The sequence below is a fragment of the Echiichthys vipera genome, assembly GCF_963691815.1.
Source record: "Echiichthys vipera genome assembly, chromosome: 13".
Taxonomy (NCBI): domain Eukaryota; kingdom Metazoa; phylum Chordata; class Actinopteri; order Perciformes; family Trachinidae; genus Echiichthys; species Echiichthys vipera.
Genome location: NC_139838.1, coordinates 13,496,013 through 13,518,278, shown reverse-complemented (window position 1 = coordinate 13,518,278; position 22,266 = coordinate 13,496,013). Strand labels below are relative to the sequence as shown.

The 22,266-nt window shown below is 42.1% G+C and overlaps 2 protein-coding genes across 2 annotated transcripts; both read right to left on the bottom strand.

Moving 5' to 3' along the window:
• Positions 1 to 181: 181 nt before the first annotated feature.
• Positions 182 to 19,099, bottom strand: hoxa3a (homeobox A3a). The gene is made up of 4 exons (XM_083925026.1): positions 19,028 to 19,099; positions 9,121 to 9,181; positions 4,656 to 5,232; positions 182 to 1,917 (listed from the first exon to the last, which is right to left on the bottom strand). Exons 3-4 carry the CDS (start codon positions 5,113 to 5,115, stop codon positions 1,133 to 1,135), a joined length of 1,245 nt encoding a protein of 414 aa, XP_083781152.1. The 5' UTR covers positions 5,116 to 5,232; positions 9,121 to 9,181; positions 19,028 to 19,099; the 3' UTR covers positions 182 to 1,132.
• hoxa4a (homeobox A4a) lies at positions 15,564 to 17,630 on the bottom strand (the record flags this gene model as incomplete). The annotated part of the gene is made up of 2 exons (XM_083925027.1): positions 15,564 to 16,673; positions 17,213 to 17,630. The coding sequence occupies 2 exons, from the start codon at positions 17,628 to 17,630 to the stop codon at positions 16,348 to 16,350; spliced, it is 744 nt and encodes a 247-aa protein (XP_083781153.1). The 3' UTR covers positions 15,564 to 16,347.
• Positions 19,100 to 22,266: the final 3,167 nt, after the last annotated feature.

Below are 22,266 nucleotides of genomic sequence, written 5' to 3'. Positions count from 1 at the left end.
ATTGCCTATTGTCTAAAAACATTTTCAGTTTCTCAGTTCTATACAGCCATGACATATATAAAAATAAAAATGTGTAATAATTGCAGGCTATAAATTTATTTTGACATTTTTATTTAGGAAAGTAACTTGTATCTAATTATGTGATCATGTGAAATGCTTCTGGTGTGTCTAAATTAAAACTACAAGGTTTGTTGCGATTATATTTCAATTATTTTTTATTTATTTCTTCGAAGTGGAGCAGCGTGGAATGTTTGACATCGAAAAAGAAAATTGATGATGTCCGTTTTCTTCAACAAAGAAACTGCTAATCTGTGTCCTTCTTTCCACCCTTATTGCATGACTGATTGATTTTACATTCGCTGAGAAAATAAAACACCTCCTCGAAGAAGAAGAAGAAGAAGGAGAAAAAAAGGAAACATAGCCTATAATAGCAACATGCTGCTGCTGCTGCTGCTGCTGCTGAGGAGCTTCTGCAGACTACACATATGGGCTGGAAAAGGGCAGAGACGCTAATTTTCCACCAACCTTATCCCCACACAAAGATAGCAGAGGTGTCAAATAATACTAAAGGACTATTTTTTTATCTCAACACCGAACAAAATAAATAACATCAGAAATTCAAATAGAACAACACAAGCAAGGGAGGTTGCGTGTAAGGTCGTGACCCTTGTTTTTGAAAATGTATTTCCCTCATAATCCCAACTCGTGGCTCTTGGAGGATCCTTTCACAAGTGCAACAAAATGCAAAACACAATTCTTCAACTGCGGATAAATAAAAGACGGACATATTCACATTAGAAATGAATAACATATGTTCATAATACCCTGTTTGAGTTTCGATTAAAAAAAAAGATTAAATAGGCCTATGCATATTCTGTGCCCCCCTCCCTCCCACTCTACACGTCCTACAGCCCTGATAAAGGTCTTTGTGAGACAATGACACGAGCTAATAGAGAAAAAATTCAAGCAAGTCGTGATTATTTATCCTATGCTACTTCACACATCAAACTATAGAAAACATAGAACAAAAGCAGAGAGAAGGTGGCAGCCGTGAGGAGGCGCAGAAACAAAGCAGTAATGTGTCTGGAGGCGAATAAGACAATGGGGCGGAGTGATCCGGGCAGCGCCGCCGCTACAGATGCGTCAGTTTGGGTGCTTCCTGGATTCTTCCCTGAGAGTAGTGCGACGTAAGGTCTGTGTACGTCGGTGTCACATCACATACTCCGTGATGCTGACTGTTGCCCATTGTGATTGCTCCGTTGTAGTCCATGTTTGCGGACGGAGGGTGCGAAAGGTGGGTCAGACCGAAAACGGAGGTCCCAGAATTCGACATTGAGTCGATGTAACCTCCGCCGACATAAACAGGGCTGCCCTGCATGTGAGTCCCGTAGTTGCCATTGCCTTGGAGAGGGTGCGCGTCATACTCGGGCGTGGCCGAGTCGGGCCCGGGATACCTCTTCTGGGAGGGCGGGCAGTTGTTGAGGGAGCTGTTCAAAGGAGGGGGGTATGACGTGGCCATACCGTATGCATTTTGATGAGGTTTATTGTAAGACGTCGGCGACTGCGATTCATAAGGTACACTGTTTACAAGAGAATGCATAGAGTTGAGGTATCCTCCACCACCACCGGAAGCAGGGCCCACAGGACTCCGAGGGGACTGTCCTCCTGGGGAAGGCATCATTCCGACACCTTTCTGATCCTTCTTGTATTTCATCCTGCGGTTCTGGAACCAGATTTTTATCTGTCTCTCGGTGAGGTTGAGCAGGTTAGCCATCTCCACCCTCCGGGGTCTGCAGAGGTACCGGTTAAAGTGGAACTCCTTCTCCAGCTCCACTAACTGGGCGCTGGTGTAAGCTGTCCGGGCTCTCTTCGATGCTGCTGACCCCGGAGGACTCTTGTCTCCGGGGCAACTCTCCACTGTCAGGGGAGGAGGAGAGGAGGATGTCAGTCAGTAATTCATTACAGTCGCAGAGAGAGAGAGAGAGAGAAGTGTGTGTGTGTGTGTGTGTGTGTGTGGGGGGGGGGGGGGGGGGGGGGTCGACAGAGAGAGAGCAAAGCCGTTTGACAACACACACACACACACACACACACACACACACACACACACACACACACACACACCATCAAGAGAAGGTGGTTTGTTAGATAAATAAGCCCTGCTCCACTACTTAAATAGATGTTTCATCATCGACTCTGTCTCTCCCCTCCTCCCTCTTCACTGAGCATGTGCGCACATTTATGTGTTGTAAACATCTCAAAATTTTTTGATAAATACGCTACTACCAAGCACACAAGTGATGTCACGATGCCATAAGACAATTAACAATCAGTATATATGCAAAGGCAGAAGTCTAAGAATAGTAGGTCAATATCTGGTATGGAACCAAGTAACCTCAGATTTCCTATTAAAACATTTTGACCTGCATATTTCCCCGTAGTCAGAGAGTTGCACACGCGTAATGCAAACACAAGCATTATGTATTCCTCAGGGCGTAAAGCAGCTCGCCATGCCCTCACTGATAAGCCCCCCCCCCCCCCCCCCCCCTTTCTAAGAAGCTGGAGCTTGGCCGCAGAACAGCAAGGTGTTGGTCTATTGCTGCTGTGGCAGGCGGCCAACACTTAATAAATTTCACTAACTGTCGCCCAAACGTGGAGCAAAAGGAATGCAGCATGACATAACCTGACCCATTAGGTTAGAACGGAGATGAAAGAGAAGATAACACGAGGAATAGCAGGTACACCCCTGTATGTATGACAGTTACACGTGATAACGAGTTTTGGTGTACGATTACTTAAGGATTCACTGTTAAAAGGCTTGTTAACTTGATTTATAAAAGAATGATTTGGGAAACGTGTGTGTGTTATCTGTCTGGCATACGTGCGTAAAAAGTGCGTTAAATGATTTTCATATATGTTTGCACCTCAACGTGTTCTTTAAAACTAATGAAAACCCCTCCACAAACATAAATCACAATGAAGGCCGACACACTGCTCTGCATTTTAAACACTGCAGAAGAGTACACATATCTTAATTAGAAAATGACCCATATATTACCAAACGAGAGGGCCACGGGAAGGTAAGGATCTCTGGAGTTTTATATTGGGGGGTGTTTATTTGCATAGAACCAAACACAAACCCCCACCCTGACCCATCAAGTTTTCCTCTACTCAGAACAGCAGGATCTTGCTTGCGTGCGTGCGTAAAGCATGCGTAAAATAAGTTTCATAAATGCTAGCACTGTAACCAGCTGTTATAAATTAATGAAAACACCTTCCGAACATAAATCACAATGAAAGGCGCCATACTGATTTGCATTTTAGCTCTTACTGTAGACGACTGCCTATAACGTAATTAGAAAATTACCCACTTAATTCACAAAACAGAAAGGTCATAGGAAGATGAGCATTTCTGCATTTTTCAGTTAGCTCTGTGCAAGTAAACACCCTAAACCTTAACCACGAAGTTTTCCTCATATCAAACAGCAGACTGCATATGTGCGTAAAACGTGTGGAAAACACGACAATAATAATAATTAATCATAGTTAGATTACATCAAAGGTGCTACCTTGCATTGCATTTTCAGATTTTACTGTAAGAAAACCAAATAAGGTCATTGAAGGATGAGCATCTTTTAATTTTTAAGCTGAGTTTATATAAATAAAGACTCCAACCTGACCCAACAAGTTCTCCTGTCATCAAAACAACTGGGCCTGGCTTGCATATGTGCATAAAACGTGCCTAAAAAGGTTGGCACATAAAAACAAATTTAGCCACACTATCAAGTCAGTCTTACTATCAAACAATATCTGTACCTTAACTGAAATACCACCCACAACATTTACAAAATAAGAAGTCATGGGAAGATGATCATCATCTGCATTTTTAGGTTGACTCTGTGTAAATAAACAGCCCCGAACACAAACCCCCACTCTGACCCCTCCAAGTTTCCCTCTAATCAACACAGCAGGACAAACTGTAACAACTGTTGTGCGTGTTTGTTTGTTGTCTCTCCAGGAACATTATGTGATCAGTGGAGATACTGTTTACAGTAGGGGCAGGTCAGCTGCAGGGCACAGGGACAACAACTGGTGGAATCTGCTTCCAATGTTGAGGAACGTTGTTACTTCGACAGACTACAACCTTATTGTATGTATAGGATGTAATGTTTGGCTTATCATTTTTGGGGAGTTTCCAAGAAGAAGTGACTAAATCATTGCAGGATACAATAAAAAGGTGTTGATTAAACTCTGTGGTCATTTTTGGCTGCAGTTCCTGAATAACTTTAGAGTCCCAGGGAACAAAGTATATACATATAATGCAATATAATAACTCAAACCACTGACTGGTATATTATATAGTACAATTAACACCTCTCTGACAGTGGCACAGAAAAAATACTGAACATTTTAACCTCATGAGCATGTCCTGTTGCGGTTTACACCCTCCCTCCCAATCCTATCCCCTTACTTGCCCACCCACACACAACCCCTATGCACTGTGGCCTCCCTCTGCAAAACGTATGTAACTTTCTGATCAGAGGCTAAAAGTTATATATATATATATATATATATATATATATATATATATATATATATATATATAGTGTGTGTGTGTGTGTGTGTGTCAGCAGCAGCAGCGTTTAGATTGGAAGTACCTGAACTGGAGCTACTGGTGGGTTTCTGCTTGGTGTTCTGACGGGATTCCTTCATCCAGGGGAAGATGTGTTTGCGAGCTGTAGAGGTCGGGGAGCCGTTCTTGGCACTGGGCTGGTTGGACCCGTTGCTTGTGTTTTGGCTGATAGCACCGGGGGATTGTGGGGGAGGGGGTGGGCCTGACACTGGCACCTGCGGTTGATTGCTTTCGGGATGAACCTTAGACTGCGCCGCCTGAATGGCTGTGGTCCTATCGCAGCTCTCCGCCATCTCCCCCGGCTTCTGCGGAGCCACGGAGCCGTCAGGAGACTGCAGGGAGCAGGCAGGTCGATGGTACTCACTTTCCACATGAGAGGCCCGGGGATATTGGATCTGATTGGCATCATAACTGAACCCATTTGCGCTTTGATATGGGTAGCCACTGTAAATTGCGGAGCTGTCGTAGTAGGTTGCCTTTTGCATCTCGCCGTTTCCCAATATTTATTTCAGAAACTGACAGGGTCTTGACACCCTTGTAGAATAACATTGGCACCCCGTGGTCACGTGACGCCTCTCCGCCAATGGCCTCCTCGGGTGAACCTAGGGTTACAAGAAGCACTGTGAGGAGAAGAAATGGTGGCGATCCATCTTACTTTTCAATACATGCCTGACACTGGAGACTATGGAAGCAAGATAGGGCCAACAGTTCTGTAGACTATTACCGTTTACCTTATGGCTTACACAGGGCACAAAGGCACGCACTAACCTTGTATTACCATCTGTGCCGAACCACATCTAAACAAAAACCTTTTCAAAAGCATTTCAGATTGCCAAATCAATTTTTGGACCTAACAAGAAACTGCACGTCATTCAAACATCTGAGATTATTAACAATGAAACTGAATATAGGGCCGCAGAGCACCTTTTAGGGAAAATGCTGTATGTAAAAAGGATATTGTAGGGAAATGATATTAGCGGGTTACCACACAGGAAAATAATATTCATGTTATATTGTTATTCTACCAACAAGGCTGTCAACAGTATTTCCTATGTAGCATTCCATGTGGCCCACAAACGTCTAACCCGTTTTTTTTCTACTGACTACAAAAAAAAGTCTTCCTTCAGTAACAGGACAGAGCTCAATGCGCTGTGCTTCTCCGGACACCTGACGCAAAGCATAAACAAGCACATTCTCTTCCTTCGCTTTCTTTCTCTCTTTTTTGTTCTTTGCATGCTGCAAGATAAATGGAGGGGACACGCGAAAACCTGAAAAACCGGGCGGGCATCCGTGCATCTCCATGACCACGGTGTGAACTTTTCCTTGCAGGCCCATAATAATAGCTGCTGTCGGTGCTGTCTGTGCGGTGGCCCGTTGCAGTGATATATGGGGGTCAGTAGACCGGGACGGCCAGCTCGGAATGAGCGACCTGGTGAGGAGGCTAGCCCGGTACACAGGCGGGACAGAAACCCGGCATGGCACAGCTAGAGCCTGCTGCTAAACCACCATAATTCACGCAGGTAACCATGGGGATCAGCCTCTAAAATATTATTGGGGAAACGATAAACCATAATCTAAGGGTCACCTGGGGAAATCGTTCATAATGTGACATCAATGAATGAATGAATTTATTTTTGGTTATACATCAGATGTTAAATAAAATGACATAATATTTTGACAATTTCAACCAAAAAAAAAGGATTGGGCTGAGGCAACTTGCTTTTATTAGCCCATTCTAGACATTAGGCTATGAATTAGGCCCATCCTAGACGTATACAAATAAGATAATAATAATAATAATAATAATAATAATTTGAATAAATTAAAGTAAATAAAATCTAAATAAAAACCCACCCTTCTTAGACTGTTTGGTTGGAAAATCCTAATCTAGATGTAACTATTGCAGTGGATCCGATCAAGGCTCCATGATCAGTTGAAGATTCAAAATGAATAAAAAACTATATTTGTCTTCATAAATAATGAAGTAAGGGTTGCAATAAAATTGTTTTCTTCTTCTTCTGAAACAAATAGGCCCTGGTGTGTCTGATAGTAAATTTGACCTCCACATTAACAACGTTAATACACTAGGCTGCATTAAAAAAAAAAAAAAAACTATTACTTCCTGATTTCGCAATCTATAGGCTACAGTGTAGTGCCGGAGCAGACATAACTAGAATGCATTTTCATCAAATGAGCGCAAATGAAATGAAAGGAAAATGTCGACCAGCTCTGGGTTTGTGCAGCCGTGCAAAGCAAATCAGTATAAAATGAGCCCTGGGCTTTTCCTAACGCAGCTAAGCCGCAGAGTGAAAGAAGGTGTCTTCGCTGTCTCTGCACTAACGATGACCTGGAAAAGATATCAGAAAGCTTTGTGGTCTATATCTCCAGGCGAGCCATTGCGATAGTCATAAAAGACAGAGAAAGGGAGACAAATGACAGACTTTTCTGCACAGCCCCTCTGCTCCGCGTTAGAGAAATCTGGCTGCCTGACTGTGTGTGTGAACTCTTCCTGAACCGAGATCTAAGTCATACGGTGATAAATCACCGCGCGACACACAAACTCCGCCATTTACAACCGAGGGGAGCCTATTTCTGGCCTGCTTACCTTATCCTCTGACGACGAATGCAGAGCACCGAGCGATATTTTCTCATTCAGCGACGAAATCGATCAAAGCAGTAATCCAGAGAAAAGTTTAAAGGCAGGGCTGACCGGGTGAGGCAGCAAGCAGAGTGCGCCCTGCCATGCACCAGGCATTAGCAGCCACAACAAAAAAAAGGGAAGAGCTGAGAGAAACCCCTTTCCTTTTTCCTTTTCTTTTTTTTCCTACTCGACGTGGATGGGTAAACCGAGATTACGAAAGCAGGCGTGAGCAGTCGGGTCACAGAGATAAGAGTTATCTGGCCTCAAGATTGAATTTATCGTCATGCTATAGAGCAATGGCCAGGGCTTCATAGCAATATTAAACTCAGCCAAGGCTATGCTAGACTATGTGATCCTTCACCAGTACCATGCAGACACCAGTGAACTGCCCCGAACCAGAGCGTCACCATAGACAAAAAAAAATTATGCAAATAAGTAGCGCCTTGGAAAGCCAGTTCAAACCAAGTGGCTGCCTCTCCTCCTCCCCCCAACCAAATGAGGTGGTGTGTCTATAAAAAAATAATGCATCGTTAAAAAAAATACCACGGTCCATCCCTTAAGTGTTTTAAATGTGTTTTGTTTTTATTTACTCCACGTCCTGCAGTGGAATTATGAGCTTGGTGGATGAGATGTTCGAGAGGGTGGAGAATACAAAGGGATAATGAGCCGCTGACCATGCTGCATTTCCATTTCCACGGGACATAAAGGGCTTCTATCCGCGGTTTAATCATTAACCCACATTTTTTTGCATATAGTCCTCAATCTTTTGGCACAAGGGGACGCGCAGTTCGTTTTCATTCCACGCACCAGCTATTTCACAGCCTTCATTGCGCCTATACTGTGAGGAATACCGCACAATATTATTTCAAGATTAGAAAGCACAACAACTTGAGATCAAAGCCGTGTTCGATGTGTATCAAGGGAGAAAAAAAAACCCCACCAGGAGCAAAGGGTGTGAAACATGTGAAGAAGGTTCATCACCAAAAGGCATGAGCGGAGGACACGCAGCGAGGAGCAGGGGGAGAAAGAGAGACGGCAGCAGGGGGAATCCCTCTGCAAGGCAATGCTGCTCTTTTTGCAGCCAAAAGAAAAAATGGAGGAAAGAAAAAAAATAGATTTATGACATCTCAGTTTCCCCGGGCTGTAAACACGTCCAGAGCTGCAGCTTCTCTGATGTTTCCAGGCTCTGGGGCAAATATTCAATGGGACGATTGAAAGAGGTAGAGAACACACGGACGGCGTGGGAGAGTGAGTGGGAGAAAAATTCACGCGTGAGGTTGTTTTTTTTTAGCCAACTCGGCTTTTTCTTTCTAAAGCAGAGTAGCCACATTGGATAATTATTTACTTCTTTGTGTTTTGCTAAAATGCTGATTCGTCTCTCTCTTTAATTTGGCCCTGAGTTGAGGGTGAAATGTCAGTGAGGTGGTGGTTGTATACCGCCGTGCATAATGAGGCTATAAAACAATGGAGGAAAAACAAAAAAACATCTGAGATCTTGATGAAAGAAAATCCATTTTTTAAAACTTCAGCGCAGTAAACGATAGCAGCTACAAGGCAGATGGCTTTCACTGGAAGTAGTTTTTGAAAGGAGCAAGGCACCGCTCCAAGAGCTGCGATTCCCCTCGTCACTTTTATAGTGACAAATTACACCACAAAGACAAGTGGAAGAGAAGGAATTATTGCTCTCGGGCTGGTCATATTGCTGCTACAAGGAAATGTACAAGTCATAGGGCTGCTTCTCTATCCCTGCGACTGCTTTGGTGGGCGTGTGTGGTACTTATTAGAAATTGAATAAGGATATCACCATCAAGCACTCATAACACAAATCAATAAAGATATATGGACTTACCGAAGGCGGTTCAAGGTGTCTCGGAGACCGTGCGATGGCCTGAATTTACTTGCCTGGATTTCTGCAATGAGGAATCAACTATTTCAGTTTCTCAGAAGATAATACAACATTTTAATATTGTAGATACTCGGATTATATTTTAGAATAGCGACTCTCTATTTAGTTAGGACATTTTCTTAGGCTATTGTCATCTTGCGGGATTTGTGTAGGCCTTATTTTAAAATGAAAGAATCGTAAAAAATCTGAAAAAAATATGCTAACACCTAATCAGAATTGGATAAAAGCACTGTCAAGATAATTATGTGTCAGACGTTAGATGGATCATAATGTGTTGAAGTATGAATATCTTACAGCTTCCAGTAACAACTCATAATAATAATAATGAAATAATATAAAAGAAAATAGCATTTCGCAACAAAATATATTCATATGTAGGAAACATAGGCCATCAAAGAGTCAGACAAACTCCATGGAGGAAAAACAGGCAAAATGCAAAGATTCTCCTCAGACAATAAAAAAACCATTACAACAAATATTGCTCCCCATCAGCGAAATATCACTAATAACATAAAAATGGGCCTATGCAAATAACGTGTTTGTTGTTTCCCTGCTGACCGGTAAGCATTTTCTCCACAAACGGATCGAATAGTCATTAGCTCTCGCGCACCATCTTCCCCAAGTCCCCGCGCCCATAAATCAAGCAGAAGCGCCGTGACCTCAGCGCGGCCGCGCGGTCCTGGATGGCACTCAGTCTTCCATTATATCCTCGTTTCCCTGGCGGAGCGACACAACCCCACCGCTTTCCCCTACTTTTATGGAGCTCATCTTGATGTATCATTTACGCACAAAAACATCACGTAAAAACAAGAGAGGGTTTTTGTTGTTGTTGTTGTTGTTGTTTTAAAGGACCGGTTGCACTTTGGAGCGGCTTCTTCTGTTTGGTTTTGTTTCTTGGGAGCAGCTACTTAAATGGCTGCTCTATTTACAAAGGGCTGTACAGGCCTATTAATCCAAATAGCTGCTTATGCTATTAAAATATGTGAATAAAACAGACATGTTTCATCATTTGCTGCTCTATTCTAAGTTTACAAGGAAACTAACAATGGATTTAATATAATTGTCAGCCTAGGAAGCATAAAATGGAACAATGTCCATATCTTGATGGCCCAGACAAATCCATAAATCCGTACCTATATATGCTGTGTGTAAATTCTAAAGGCCTATTTATATTTCGCATGATTAGCTACGATGAAACGGACATATAAACATAGAGGTGAATATGGATAGCTCCTTGGTACCTGTCTATTTTATCGCCCTGCAGAAACCGTGGACCCCTCTTTTACTGACCTCTGTCTCGCGCAGCAATAACTCACGACAGTAATGAACAATCGGCGGAAATACCTCAAAATAAAATCCATCCTCCCAAAGCTCGAGCTCTGACTCTGTCCGCGTGGAAAAAACATATCCGTCCGTGACAGCAGTGCAATACATCCACAGACCCGGGATCCTCTCTCTTCCAGTCTGCCTCTCGTTTCTTTTTCTCCCCTCGATAAACAAACTACAAAACCCGGACTCCCCTCACGGAAAGTGGGGGTAACCCGCATATAATCAGCATCATATGGCCAGACCGGGGCTCCGGTTTTCTTCCCCGTGCCATAACATCGCGCAGTATTATGCGCCCCGCTCACGTGACGCAACGTCAACTTAAATCCCTTTTATTTGAGCCCGTGAATCATTAATGGAGGCAGTCATTGCCCCTGAGGAGAAACGGATCAGTTTGGAGAGAGAAAAAAGAGGGGTATGTGACACTGCAATGGATCTGGCAGAGGAGCCAGTCTCTCGCAGAGAAGCAGCTTTTCCACGTGTCGCCCATTCAAAGGGAAATACTGTTCTGTCAGTTTAAAGTGCCATATATTTGGTGCCTGTTAGCGGCTGAAAGAGCTAATCCTGCCTGCATAATGCAGAGTTTCAAGTGCAGCCACAGCTCTGAGCCAGGCTAAAAACCAGAATGTTTTTTTCTTTTTTGCACTGCAGTGTGATAATTCGCACTATGTGAGATGGAAAGGGCTTTCCCAAACAAAATACCATTTAAGAGAGGCATAATGATTACTCATCACTCCAGCAAACGTCTTTCTCTTTACAACACAGCCAGGGCTATAGAGACTCAATATCGCCCCCTTGTCTACAGCCCCACTGTTTGGTTGTAGTACCACTTAATCAGCTTTTGGTTCTCCATCAGCAAAAGCCTGCATGCTGTTGGCTAAATGGAGAAAAGTCACACATTTACCTGTCTTACATGAGTAAGGTGTGCGTCCTGGTGGTCGTGAGGGGTGAAAGTCAGTCAGCAGTAAGCGGAAAGTGGAGGTGAGGTAACCAAAGACAGGCTGCTCGACCCCGCTGATCACTACATGGACCCCCATTCGACTTAAATGCGCTTACGCGTTTCCTATGACCAGCTGAGTGATGTAGCAAATTACAGGTTTGTACAAAGGAAAAGTTTTGGAGCTTTTGAAAGGGGGGTGGGTGGTATGATGGGAAAAGTGCCGACCAAAAATATATTCCTGCTGTTTGCCCAAACCACCCTAATATGAACCAGTTTCTATCTTAAGAGTGTGTCACGGTAGATATCTAACTCGCCAAAAGTCGTTGCCCGGAAGAGCTTCTCTCTTCTGGGCACCGTTTGGCGCTTGTTTTCCATCAACACCGAGCAGCGGGCGTGGAAAAATCCCACCACAACTATTAATCATTCGGGGCGGACATAGACAGCATCCCCACTCCCACACCAGCCTTTGTCTTCTAAAACTACAACTTGAGCGGTAAACTTTTTAAAGACAGGAACGAAAGGAGACCAGCTTTTATTAGTTCACCTGCAACAGGTTTAAAAACCAAAGAAAAGAGTGGGAATTTAAAAAATCAGGGTTTTTTTTTTTGTTCATTTTAAAGAAGACTTTTACGCACAAGTTTTAGACGCATGGTTACTCTTTTGTTATACTGAATGTTTGTGTAATGAGCCGTGTTGTTCTTATAATTACAGATGTGGAGGTGTCACTAGGATTATATGGCTGGACATGACCGTGCACTGGAAGCTAATCCCACATTGCCTTTCGCCACCGCACCTGAACTTTTCTCTGACCCGGGCAGAGGCGTAGAGAGTGGAGTGAGAAGCTATTCTGTGTTCAAAAACAACGAGAAGATTGAAACCAAAGGCCCTTCAGATGGTAGCCTACTTTTTTACTTTTTGTTGCACATTTACCCCACTATCCCTTTGCTCAAAATTAGCAGTTGATTGATTGTGTTTTAAATCTCAACTGTTTTTTGTATAAAACAAATGTTTCAGAGTTATTTACACAAATCCAGACTCCTTATAACTGTCAGCGAAGAAGAGTTAGAGGCGCAGATCTCTGGATGTTGGCCAGACGGCGGTCCATATCTGCCCACAATGTTGACACTCGGAGCTCTTAACAGCCAGGCTTGGGTTACCGATACACTCAGAGGAAGATAACTCTTTCTGTGAAGTTTACATCGGCCAACATCAAGGCTAATGCGAAATTCAACGCCTTAAGCCGACTTGGAGACATCTTTCATGGATGCAGACGGACTAGGACAACGTAACTGTTTGCGTAAAGGTGGTTGTAATAAAGCATTTATGTTAAACTTACTGGCTGTTTTTATATTTGGAAATGTTCTCAGATCATGTGATAGGCTTTTGTTCAATAGTTGTCGTTTAATTTCGGAGGTAAGTGCAAAATAGTCCATTAATAATAATAAATATCAGTATTATTAAAGGGATTGTCACATACCCTAAGGACTCTGTTAATGTTTAACCTGTGTCTAAATAGACTATTGTGTTCACTCTCATTGAAAGGCTCTTTCAACCACCAGATAATCCCTTTTGCATGGTTACTCTCATCGTTTACATCCAACACTGAAATTAATATATTAATTACAATTATTATTATAATTAATCAGTAGTAAAAGCTCCACTGTCGAAAACCATACAAACAACAAACGCTTTGTTCCATCTGTGACATACTGTGATTTTGAGGTTAACTGCAGACTGTTGCTTCTTTTCGTCATTATTTATGTCAACCTAAAGTGACTGTATTACTTCATACCCAGAAAAGTTCCAGCTACACCTTTACGGCATTTTTTACCTTTATATTTTTTTATTTTCAAAGAAATTAGCAAAATGATTTAGTCTCATGAAACATTTGTTGGCAAAGGGAAGATTGGATTTCATTGACCTAATTTGTCCTGGTTTGAAGATTTAAGAAGTTATGGAAAATTGGACCATATACGAAAAGGTACAGTATGATAGGTCCAAGTATACATACACAAACCATGTAAAGTATTTTTAATAAGTAAATTAAAATGTTTTCAAATCAAATAAAGAAATATCATTATTTGAGCTTAATAAGAAGATTGTGATATCAGCAAGCTCAGAAACTCTACAGCAAGGTACAGCTGGAAATATGCAGTTCATATTACAATAAACATGAATATACGCCAGAAGATAAGGACATTTAAGTCACTTCCGGGATATTTTATACCATTTTTTTAACACCTCCAGAAAAATGAAGGGGAAACACACAGCCAAATCTACTCACAAGTCATGACGGTCGGTGTCCAGCGGACAGAGTTGTGTCAGGGAAGAAGAGATCTGACTCGCACCCTGCAGAGAATCACTTCAAATGAAAATAAGGCAGATTTTCAGATCTATTTCTGACCCCGGGGGCATTCATTATTCAATAAGTCACGTGAACGAGCGAATTAAAATTTCAGTACATTGGAAGTGACCTCTATTCGCGAATCAAATGACATGAAATCTTGTCATTTAACTAGTTGGACTTCTTGGAGTCTGCGCAAAATCGGTGCCAATCAGCCTCAACGCCATCTTCTACACAGCGCCCATGTCTGTAGCCAGTGCTGCGGCGAGAGCTGAAGAGTATGTGCATAAAGGGTTTACACCTCTTTGCGGGATTATCCTTCGTATACAGACAACAAAGGTCAATGTGAAAGATGCAACAAAAGCTGCACCAACAAGGACAAGGACTGTTTGTGTATACTCACTGTGTCTGTCACTCTATGGCTTTTACTGTGGGAATCTAGGTGAATGTCAGTCTTATATTATTTACTATTAAATGCATGGCAAATATATTCGTTGTGCTGCGATTGGCATATATAATGAACAGAAACCTTTAGTGCCCAAACATATTTTAAGTCGTACTAAATTGCATGCACAATGCCAGCATGTTTCAGCTCATATCTGCCCTCTCTACGCGGCCTGACATGGGTGTTTGTGTGATGTATTGCAGAGGAGCTGTCTCTTAGAATAATTTTGGGAAAATTCATGGCTCAGATTCACACCTAAACCTTTGTTTCGGCGCTGTCTCTGGGTAAATCTTAACTGAGAAGAAAACCTCGCGGAGGTCTCAGCACTGATGTATGATGTGAACATTGTGTGTGTCGAAAGGTCAGGGGTCACTAGAAGTACTCTCAGCCGGTGATTGGCCAGAGCCAGCGTGTCCCCTGGTTGAACTCTCTATTGTTTGGATGTAGCAGGTAGTGACCAACACTCACACTCTGGTGCACTAAGGTTGGCTGAGATTTCCTTATAATGGAAAGAGAGAACAATATGTGAGGCCGGATACATCTTACAATTTGGGCATGGTTTGATTCCCATGTCAGTAGAAAAGCCTGCAACACTCAAGCAGCTGATATCTGCCTCCTAAATTCCATCCACATCTTATCTTAATCCCTGAAAATACGCATGACATGTACTCACATTTTACGGATTAGAATTTCAGTCAGTTGAGCATTAAATACATACGGAGTCAGATACATCTCCACTTTTTAATGCAATGTGTTGCAGGCGGGGAGACATGCTGTACTTCTTTCTTAAAAGGTTGCACATATTAAACAATGTGAATGTTGTGGGAACGTTCCCTCTCTGTAAATCTTACTTTAAAGGAAAATGCGCAACTTTACGAACTGGTTAACACGTTACGCATCTCTGCAAATAACATAAAATATGCCAAGATTATTTTTATTCTATTCAGATGAAGTTAATAAAAACACACATGTTCAGTGTTATGAAGGTGTGACGCAGTAAATTCTCCAAATCTCGGACACACTATCACAAAATTACGCACGCATCTCTAAACACCGGATAACAGATTCAACGGTTTTGAATAAAAGTTTAAAAAAATAAAATACACATACTGTAATGAGAACACACGGCATGACAATAAAGTGTTTGCGTCTGAAAATGCAATCCTCGAAATAGGAATCTATGAAAAAAATGGTAGGAACTACATGTATATGGCATGTTAATGCGCGGTTAAAAAATACAGTTACGCTCGAAACAAATCAGTATTTGCAATGACAAGACATCCAAAGCCGAGTCGACCTTATAAGTGAAGTACATATTTATTTCACAAGGACAGGTTGGACTTACACTAGCCTACATCACAACGGTCATTACTGAGACAACACATACAAATATTCACAGTTTAGAACACATCACAACATGGGACGGACTGGCACAAATAAACCTAGACTTTACAACACCAACAAACAGAATTCTACTTGACATAATGCTTTCCTTTTTGTGCCTTCATTATGATTTGCCTATGTACATTAAATGTGAAAGTCACCTGGACTACATTCAACAGTAAACCAACCCACTCAAACACACAAACTACACTGTTACTCTGACTGATGCCTTAACTTTGAAAAAAACGTCTGTTTTTCTAACAGGCATATAGAGTCTCGCTAAATATCTTTCAAGTATTTTAGAGCTTTCCATGAGCAATTATAAAAAAATAAACAAAATCAGAAAAACAATACTTATAGAGAACATAGAAAAATGAGTCCAACCTTACTCTACCTCACTCAATTTTAACTGTAATGATACATTTTTTTGATCCAGGTCCTACGTTTGAATGTGCGTCATCCTTCTTTCATAATAATAAACAAATATATAAACACTTCAGTTGTCACCGTGGCAATAAAAGGTGAATTTCAAGCTTATATGAAGAGGGCGAGGGCGACCGGAGAGGGAAAGGGTACAAAGGACGTGACAGGGGCCCAATGGCAGAGGCAAGGTGAAAAAGATAACACCATGTGTGTGTAAAATACTGAGAATCGGTCCATCAAATTCCACTTGTGATATTTGCCATCTCAGTCTGGATTGGGTTTTTTTGTGGGATGGGGTTCATTCAAGCACTATAGACCTGCGGTGCACGGCGTGGGGACGAGCTGCTGGCCTGTTTTGATCTGCTGCTGGGCCCCCGAGGCTGAGGACGACGCCGAGCTGGAGGAGCGGATCTTGGTGTTGGGAAGCTTGTGCTCCTTCTTCCATTTCATCCTCCGGTTCTGAAACCAGATCTTGACCTGGCGCTCGGACAGACACATGGTGTGCGCAATCTCCACCCGCCTGCGCCGGGTCAGGTACCGGTTGAAGTGAAACTCCTTCTCCAGCTCCAGAGCCTGCTGGCGGGTGTAGGCAGTGCGGGACCTCTTGGGTATTCCTCCAGTGTAATTGGGGTTGACTGGAGGAAGAAAAAAAAGCCATACACAGGCAAGCAAGCAGGTGTTACATGCAGGCTGAGATAGCTTTTTTTATTCCAAACCCATATCGTTCTTCCAATGGACACATTACAAGGTTGAAAAACGATATATAACATTTCGGGGTTTGGTGGGAAATCGCAGCCGCTCTGTTTGTTTTACTCTCTGCCTTGTTTCAGTTTACGAACATGACCTTAATGTAGAGATACTGAGTATACAAGCACTCGCATCCAGGGACATATCAAGCTTAGAAATGATTAACAAAACAGCGGGGTTGGATATTACAGTTTGGCTCGGCTCCAGTGGTGGAGGTAGTTTGGGTTAAAAAGCAACAAAGGCACATGGCCCCGACAGACGAACACAGGCAATAAAATTTACGAGGGTCCTTAATTACCGACCCTGCTGCTCGATAGTCGTAAATTGCTGTTGTAAGGGCTGCTACTAGTGCTGCCTCAATAGGCTTGCATGTGTTCCAGCGGTTGTTTCTCAGTGGTTCTGCTATTTAACCGTGAAGATAACTCACCGTTGCTAACGTGGACCTTTTTCATCCAAGGATAGACCACCGGCTCCTTGCCCTTCGCTACGCCGGGATATACCTCACTGGCGAGGCTGCAGTCTTTGCTGGCATTTGCCCCTGCGCCACCGTCTGGGGCCGCGGTGAGGCGAGGACCGTGGCTCTGTGGAACCGGTTGCGGTTGCGCGTGATGCCCATCGCCGAATTCATCGAGTCCGGTGGCGGGGACGTTACCGTAATCGTAGCCCGTTTCTGTATAGTTTGACCTCGGATAGGATGGCTCGTCGTGATGGGGAAAGCCCGTATCTTTTGGCCGCTCGTAGTAATCACCAGGGTTGGGGATGTATCCGCTCTGCTGATATTCGTCGCATGGAGGAAAGGAAGGCTCGATATAGTTGGAGTTTATCAAGTAGGAACTCATGGTCATTAATTTGTGAAGTGCAACAATACTAATTTTTATCGCGCTGTCGTTTTTCTGATCTCCACAAAACCCTCCTACTCCCTGTCAAATGTACAAAGTTGCCTGATCACGTGTGTAGCGCCACCAATCAGCGCGTGTCCTGTGGGCATCATGTAAACAGGAACCAATGGAAAGCATGGCATTGGTACCACCAACACAGCTCGGACTGGCTTACGTTGATGTTTTCCTTATTAAATCACGGTATATAAAGCAAAACCAATCAACTAACTTGTTTACTGCATGAGGCCAAACTTAGGTGGCTGAGGCTTTAGTGCATGTGGAATCAAAAATCCACCTCCTCTGCAACAGAAAGTGGATATGAAATTCAAGCCCTGACCAAATAAAAGGTTATCACACACAAAGGGCTATTTCATATAGTGACGTGAATGCCGGTTGTTGGAGTTTAAAACGTGTTGATTCCAAACAAAGAGATGTACAGAGAAACCCCCCAAAACCACACGAAAACAACAGTAACTACTATGATGAATATCAGCCTATTCAAATGATACGAAAATGAAAACTGCACAAGCTTCCTGTGAGCACTGGCGAGCCGCTGCTCTGCGGATATACAAGCCTGCATATAAAGCACTTGTGCATTAATACAATATGGAGAATACCCGCTTATGACACACACACATACACTCATCTCTCACGCTGCCCACCTGCGTACATGCATAATGCCATTTTCCCCTTTATTTCATTGGTGGAAAATGGTTGTTTTCTGCAATTTGCCATGACATGTACATAATGTCAAGCTATTTTTGCAACGTGTTTTATACCCAATGCAAGTGATCTGGCTCTGATTGCTCGGCCACCACGTATCATCACTTCTCCTTCGTTAACTGCCTTTATAAAAGCACAGCCAAACACTGGACAACACTTGCAGAACACGTAGCCTATACCTGTCATCTTATCCACATGCCAAAACCAAACCGGGGGATTTTCAACCAGCATACACAGTTTACAGTAACACATGCTAGAATTGGTCTGCACTGCACAGAAAACCTCATATCCAATACAATTATCCAAATCTGATTAGATTTGGAAATATGTCAAGAAGCTTTCCAAACAATTATCCAACATATTCATTCAAATATGCAATGTCTTAATAGATCTCTCCTGTAGCACAACTTTACTGACATACTCATGTATGTTTCGAAGAGAGGGAAAGTTATAAGGGGCAAACATATAATGACAATAAAATAAAAGTAATGATAATAATTTCAATATGTAATGAAAAAAAAATTCAAAATGTAATAAAAATATTTTAGGGAAGACTCCCATACATTTACCTATAATTTTACAGAAATTACACCATTTTTGCAACTGCATATTTCTAAGGTATACAATAGAAAAAGTCTGACCGTGCTCCTCGCCGTCAGCCATCCCGTCCAGGTCCTGTTTCCTCCCCATGTCCGAGGTGCCACACTGTATATCTATCCCACGAAGATGCAGCAGCTCTTCACAAAGCTGATCCACACTGTCCACGTCAACAAGGCCTCTGCATGGAGGAAAAAAAGAGGCCAACTTCGGAAATATTGAAAGCTTTTCTTTTCTCTCCCCTTTTTCTGGTCCCCCCTCTATTCTATTCTGTTCGCTCCTCTAAACAGAGATAACTTCTGCCTGACCCCAAAGTGACACCGTTTCCATTTTGTTTCTGATTAATCTTGCCCATTGACAGTCTTTGTTAAACAACAAGGCGTGCCCTTTTTTTCCAAAGAGGCGACATTTTCATATCTGTTAGACGCAGTGACCTGAGGTTCACCCCGGACTTGGACTTCAGTTTTGCAGGGTCTGTTCAGCTCTGGGGAGTTGGGAGAGCACTTAGCGTGGGGCAGCACCCGGTAAGGTCCCAAAAGGATTTTTAAAAAATGTGCAAAAGACTTAAAACTATTCAGAAAATCACACGCCGAACTATGTGTTAGGATATCTGGGATAAGAGATCTTGCAACTATAGAGATCTGCTACAGTTGGCTGATTTGTTTCATATTAAATAGATGTTAAATGTTAAATAGATGTTTTCACAGTCCTGATCTCCATCACTGAACCTCCAGTCCTGGATGCAGACGACTTAAAGCAGGTGACATATTTTTTTATCCAACAGCAACCAGAGGCAGGCCTGTGTTTTAGTTCTTCAAAAAATGCCTTAAGTTTTCATTGTAGCACACTGTTGCTGTCAGGCAGAGCTGCTACTATCTTGTGTAACTTCCAGGCTTTCTCACACCTAACTCATTGTAAATGGCAGCTTATGTACTCTTCGCCATATATCCACAGTATCCCTATGGCCAGGAGACCACCTGAGAGGCAATATGTCAACATAATGTCAGCGGTAAGACAACTTCACATCATATCTAAATTTACAGTCTGCTGCCATTCTATTATATATAGGCCCTGTATAAATATGAGCCAGTTCAGCTTGGCTATTATCCACTTAACTGCTTTTACAAATCATACTTGTTGCTACTTGTTTCCCCTCTCAAGTTCCACCTGTGAATACGTTTATTAAAACAGATTATGATTCAAGAACCTGGTTCTGCAAAAGAAGCATTTTTAGATAACAGTCCTGGTAATACCTCCGTTATCTAGCATATACTCCAGGCCTGCAAGGTGCAGCTGTAATGCAATAAAGCATCTGGAAATCTCGAACAATGCAGCATGCGCAACATAAAAAAGGATAATGATCATGCAATTGACCATTGGGGTAAAATTAAGCATTTTGAAACTGTTTGAAACTGGTTTACACTACCTAAGTAATATCCCACTAAATGTAAAGCCCCATTTTGCTCTTAATGTGGATAAAAAACAGCCTTGTGTTAGAGGTTTTATTTTAGGTTATAATAATCTAACAGCTAGATCACGGTGTTCCCTTTCAGAGTATATACTGTGAGGTGAAGGTCTATTTAACCAATATACATCACGCTGACAGTTTACTGTAAATTTAGATTATCAGAGAAGTGCTGTGACGATAGTGACAGATTGCAGATGGCTCTCACAAGGTCTCTTGTCTATACGGAGCCCTGACGGCCGGATAAAAAATCCTCTGTGCATTCAAGATGTGCCAAGGATTCGGGCCAGAAAACACCTTATACCTTTATGGAAATATTTTGATAAAGGTGAACGCTCATAATAAAATGTTTTTCTTTTTATAGCCTACAATATGTCACGTGTGATTGTCCTTTCTTCCACTTTACAGCAAGAAGAGGCAATAGAAGGAGCTTTTCACCAAAACTGAGAATGGGGCACTACAGCTTTAACCCACAGCTGCAGACTTTGATTAGAGCACTAACGGTGACATTCAAGCCTCCAACGATGGTTAAAAGAGGCGAACAAAAGCAGCTAAATCCTTTGGAAAGCGTACGGGCGAGAGGCTTATTCCTCCAAGTGAAGATGCTGTTGTAATAGAAAGAGGGTTATAACTAATCTTTCTTTAAGGTGTGTGCATTTTAAGGGCACTGCCGCAATTAAAATACATGAAATGAGGCTTTCGGTTGAAAATTGTACAATAAACCCGTATGTAACCATTTGACTTTGCGTGAACACACTTGTGCTCTACCGGCTTGATTCCATTCTTCATGGAGAATCTTTTACTTTTGAATTCAATACATTTTAATCAACAAATGACCTGCCTTCTCTGATTTTTATTTTATTTGTATTATTATTTCTTGTTTTACAAAACATATATGGCGTATTGTGTGATTGTGTCCACAAATGTGTTAAATTACTAATACTCTATAAAATAAAAGTGTTTCTTTTCAATGCATTTCTTGTTAAGACGGCAATAAAAAAAGTTGATGAAATCGAAAGTATCAATAGAGTCACATTTTATTGATGCTTTTTATAAAAGTGTCACAGATCGCACGTGTTGTGTCTAATCATTTATTGAGCGAAACGCTTTTATGATCATGTGCGTTATGTTGCCGGTTCAGAAGTTATGTGACCCAGTTTTAGGCTTTTAAAGCATATTATCAACACAGTATTTTTGTTTGGGGGGTATTTTATTTAACCTTAATTCAACTATGAAGTCATATTGAGATTAAAACATCTATTTTACAAGTTGGATGTCTCTATGGGTTTGTTATCGGCCATATGTTTCCGCTATTTTTTTCCATTGGGCCTTTACAGCTACAACACAATGACAATATTTTAGCCTGCTTTATGAAAAAGCAACATTTATTTTCCAAAGCGGTTAAACAGGGCAACGCAAATACAATATACAGCATAAAATATATTACGCTACTACAAAAATGAATAAAATAAACTTTCCTCTCTACGATTCACAAAAACATCTGTGCCATTTCTGTTTTCTTAAAGGGCTTCTATTCAGCGGTTGAGGAAGAGAGGGGCTAAATGTTTTTTAAGGGGTCCGAGGGCTCAATTCGGGGGGCTGTGGGCCTTCCCATTACCCTGTGACCGGGTCGAGAGTATCAATCCTCAAAATGCAAATTTTGCCCTCGTCCCTAAACATATCAAATGCAATTTATTCAAAGGAAATTCACCAATCAACCGCCCTAATAAAACGCCAGCCACTCAATCTTGTTGCTGGGGACGGGTGGGGGGTCCCCTCCCCCGGTCCCGAACGCGAGGTCACCGCGCTTTCAGGGTT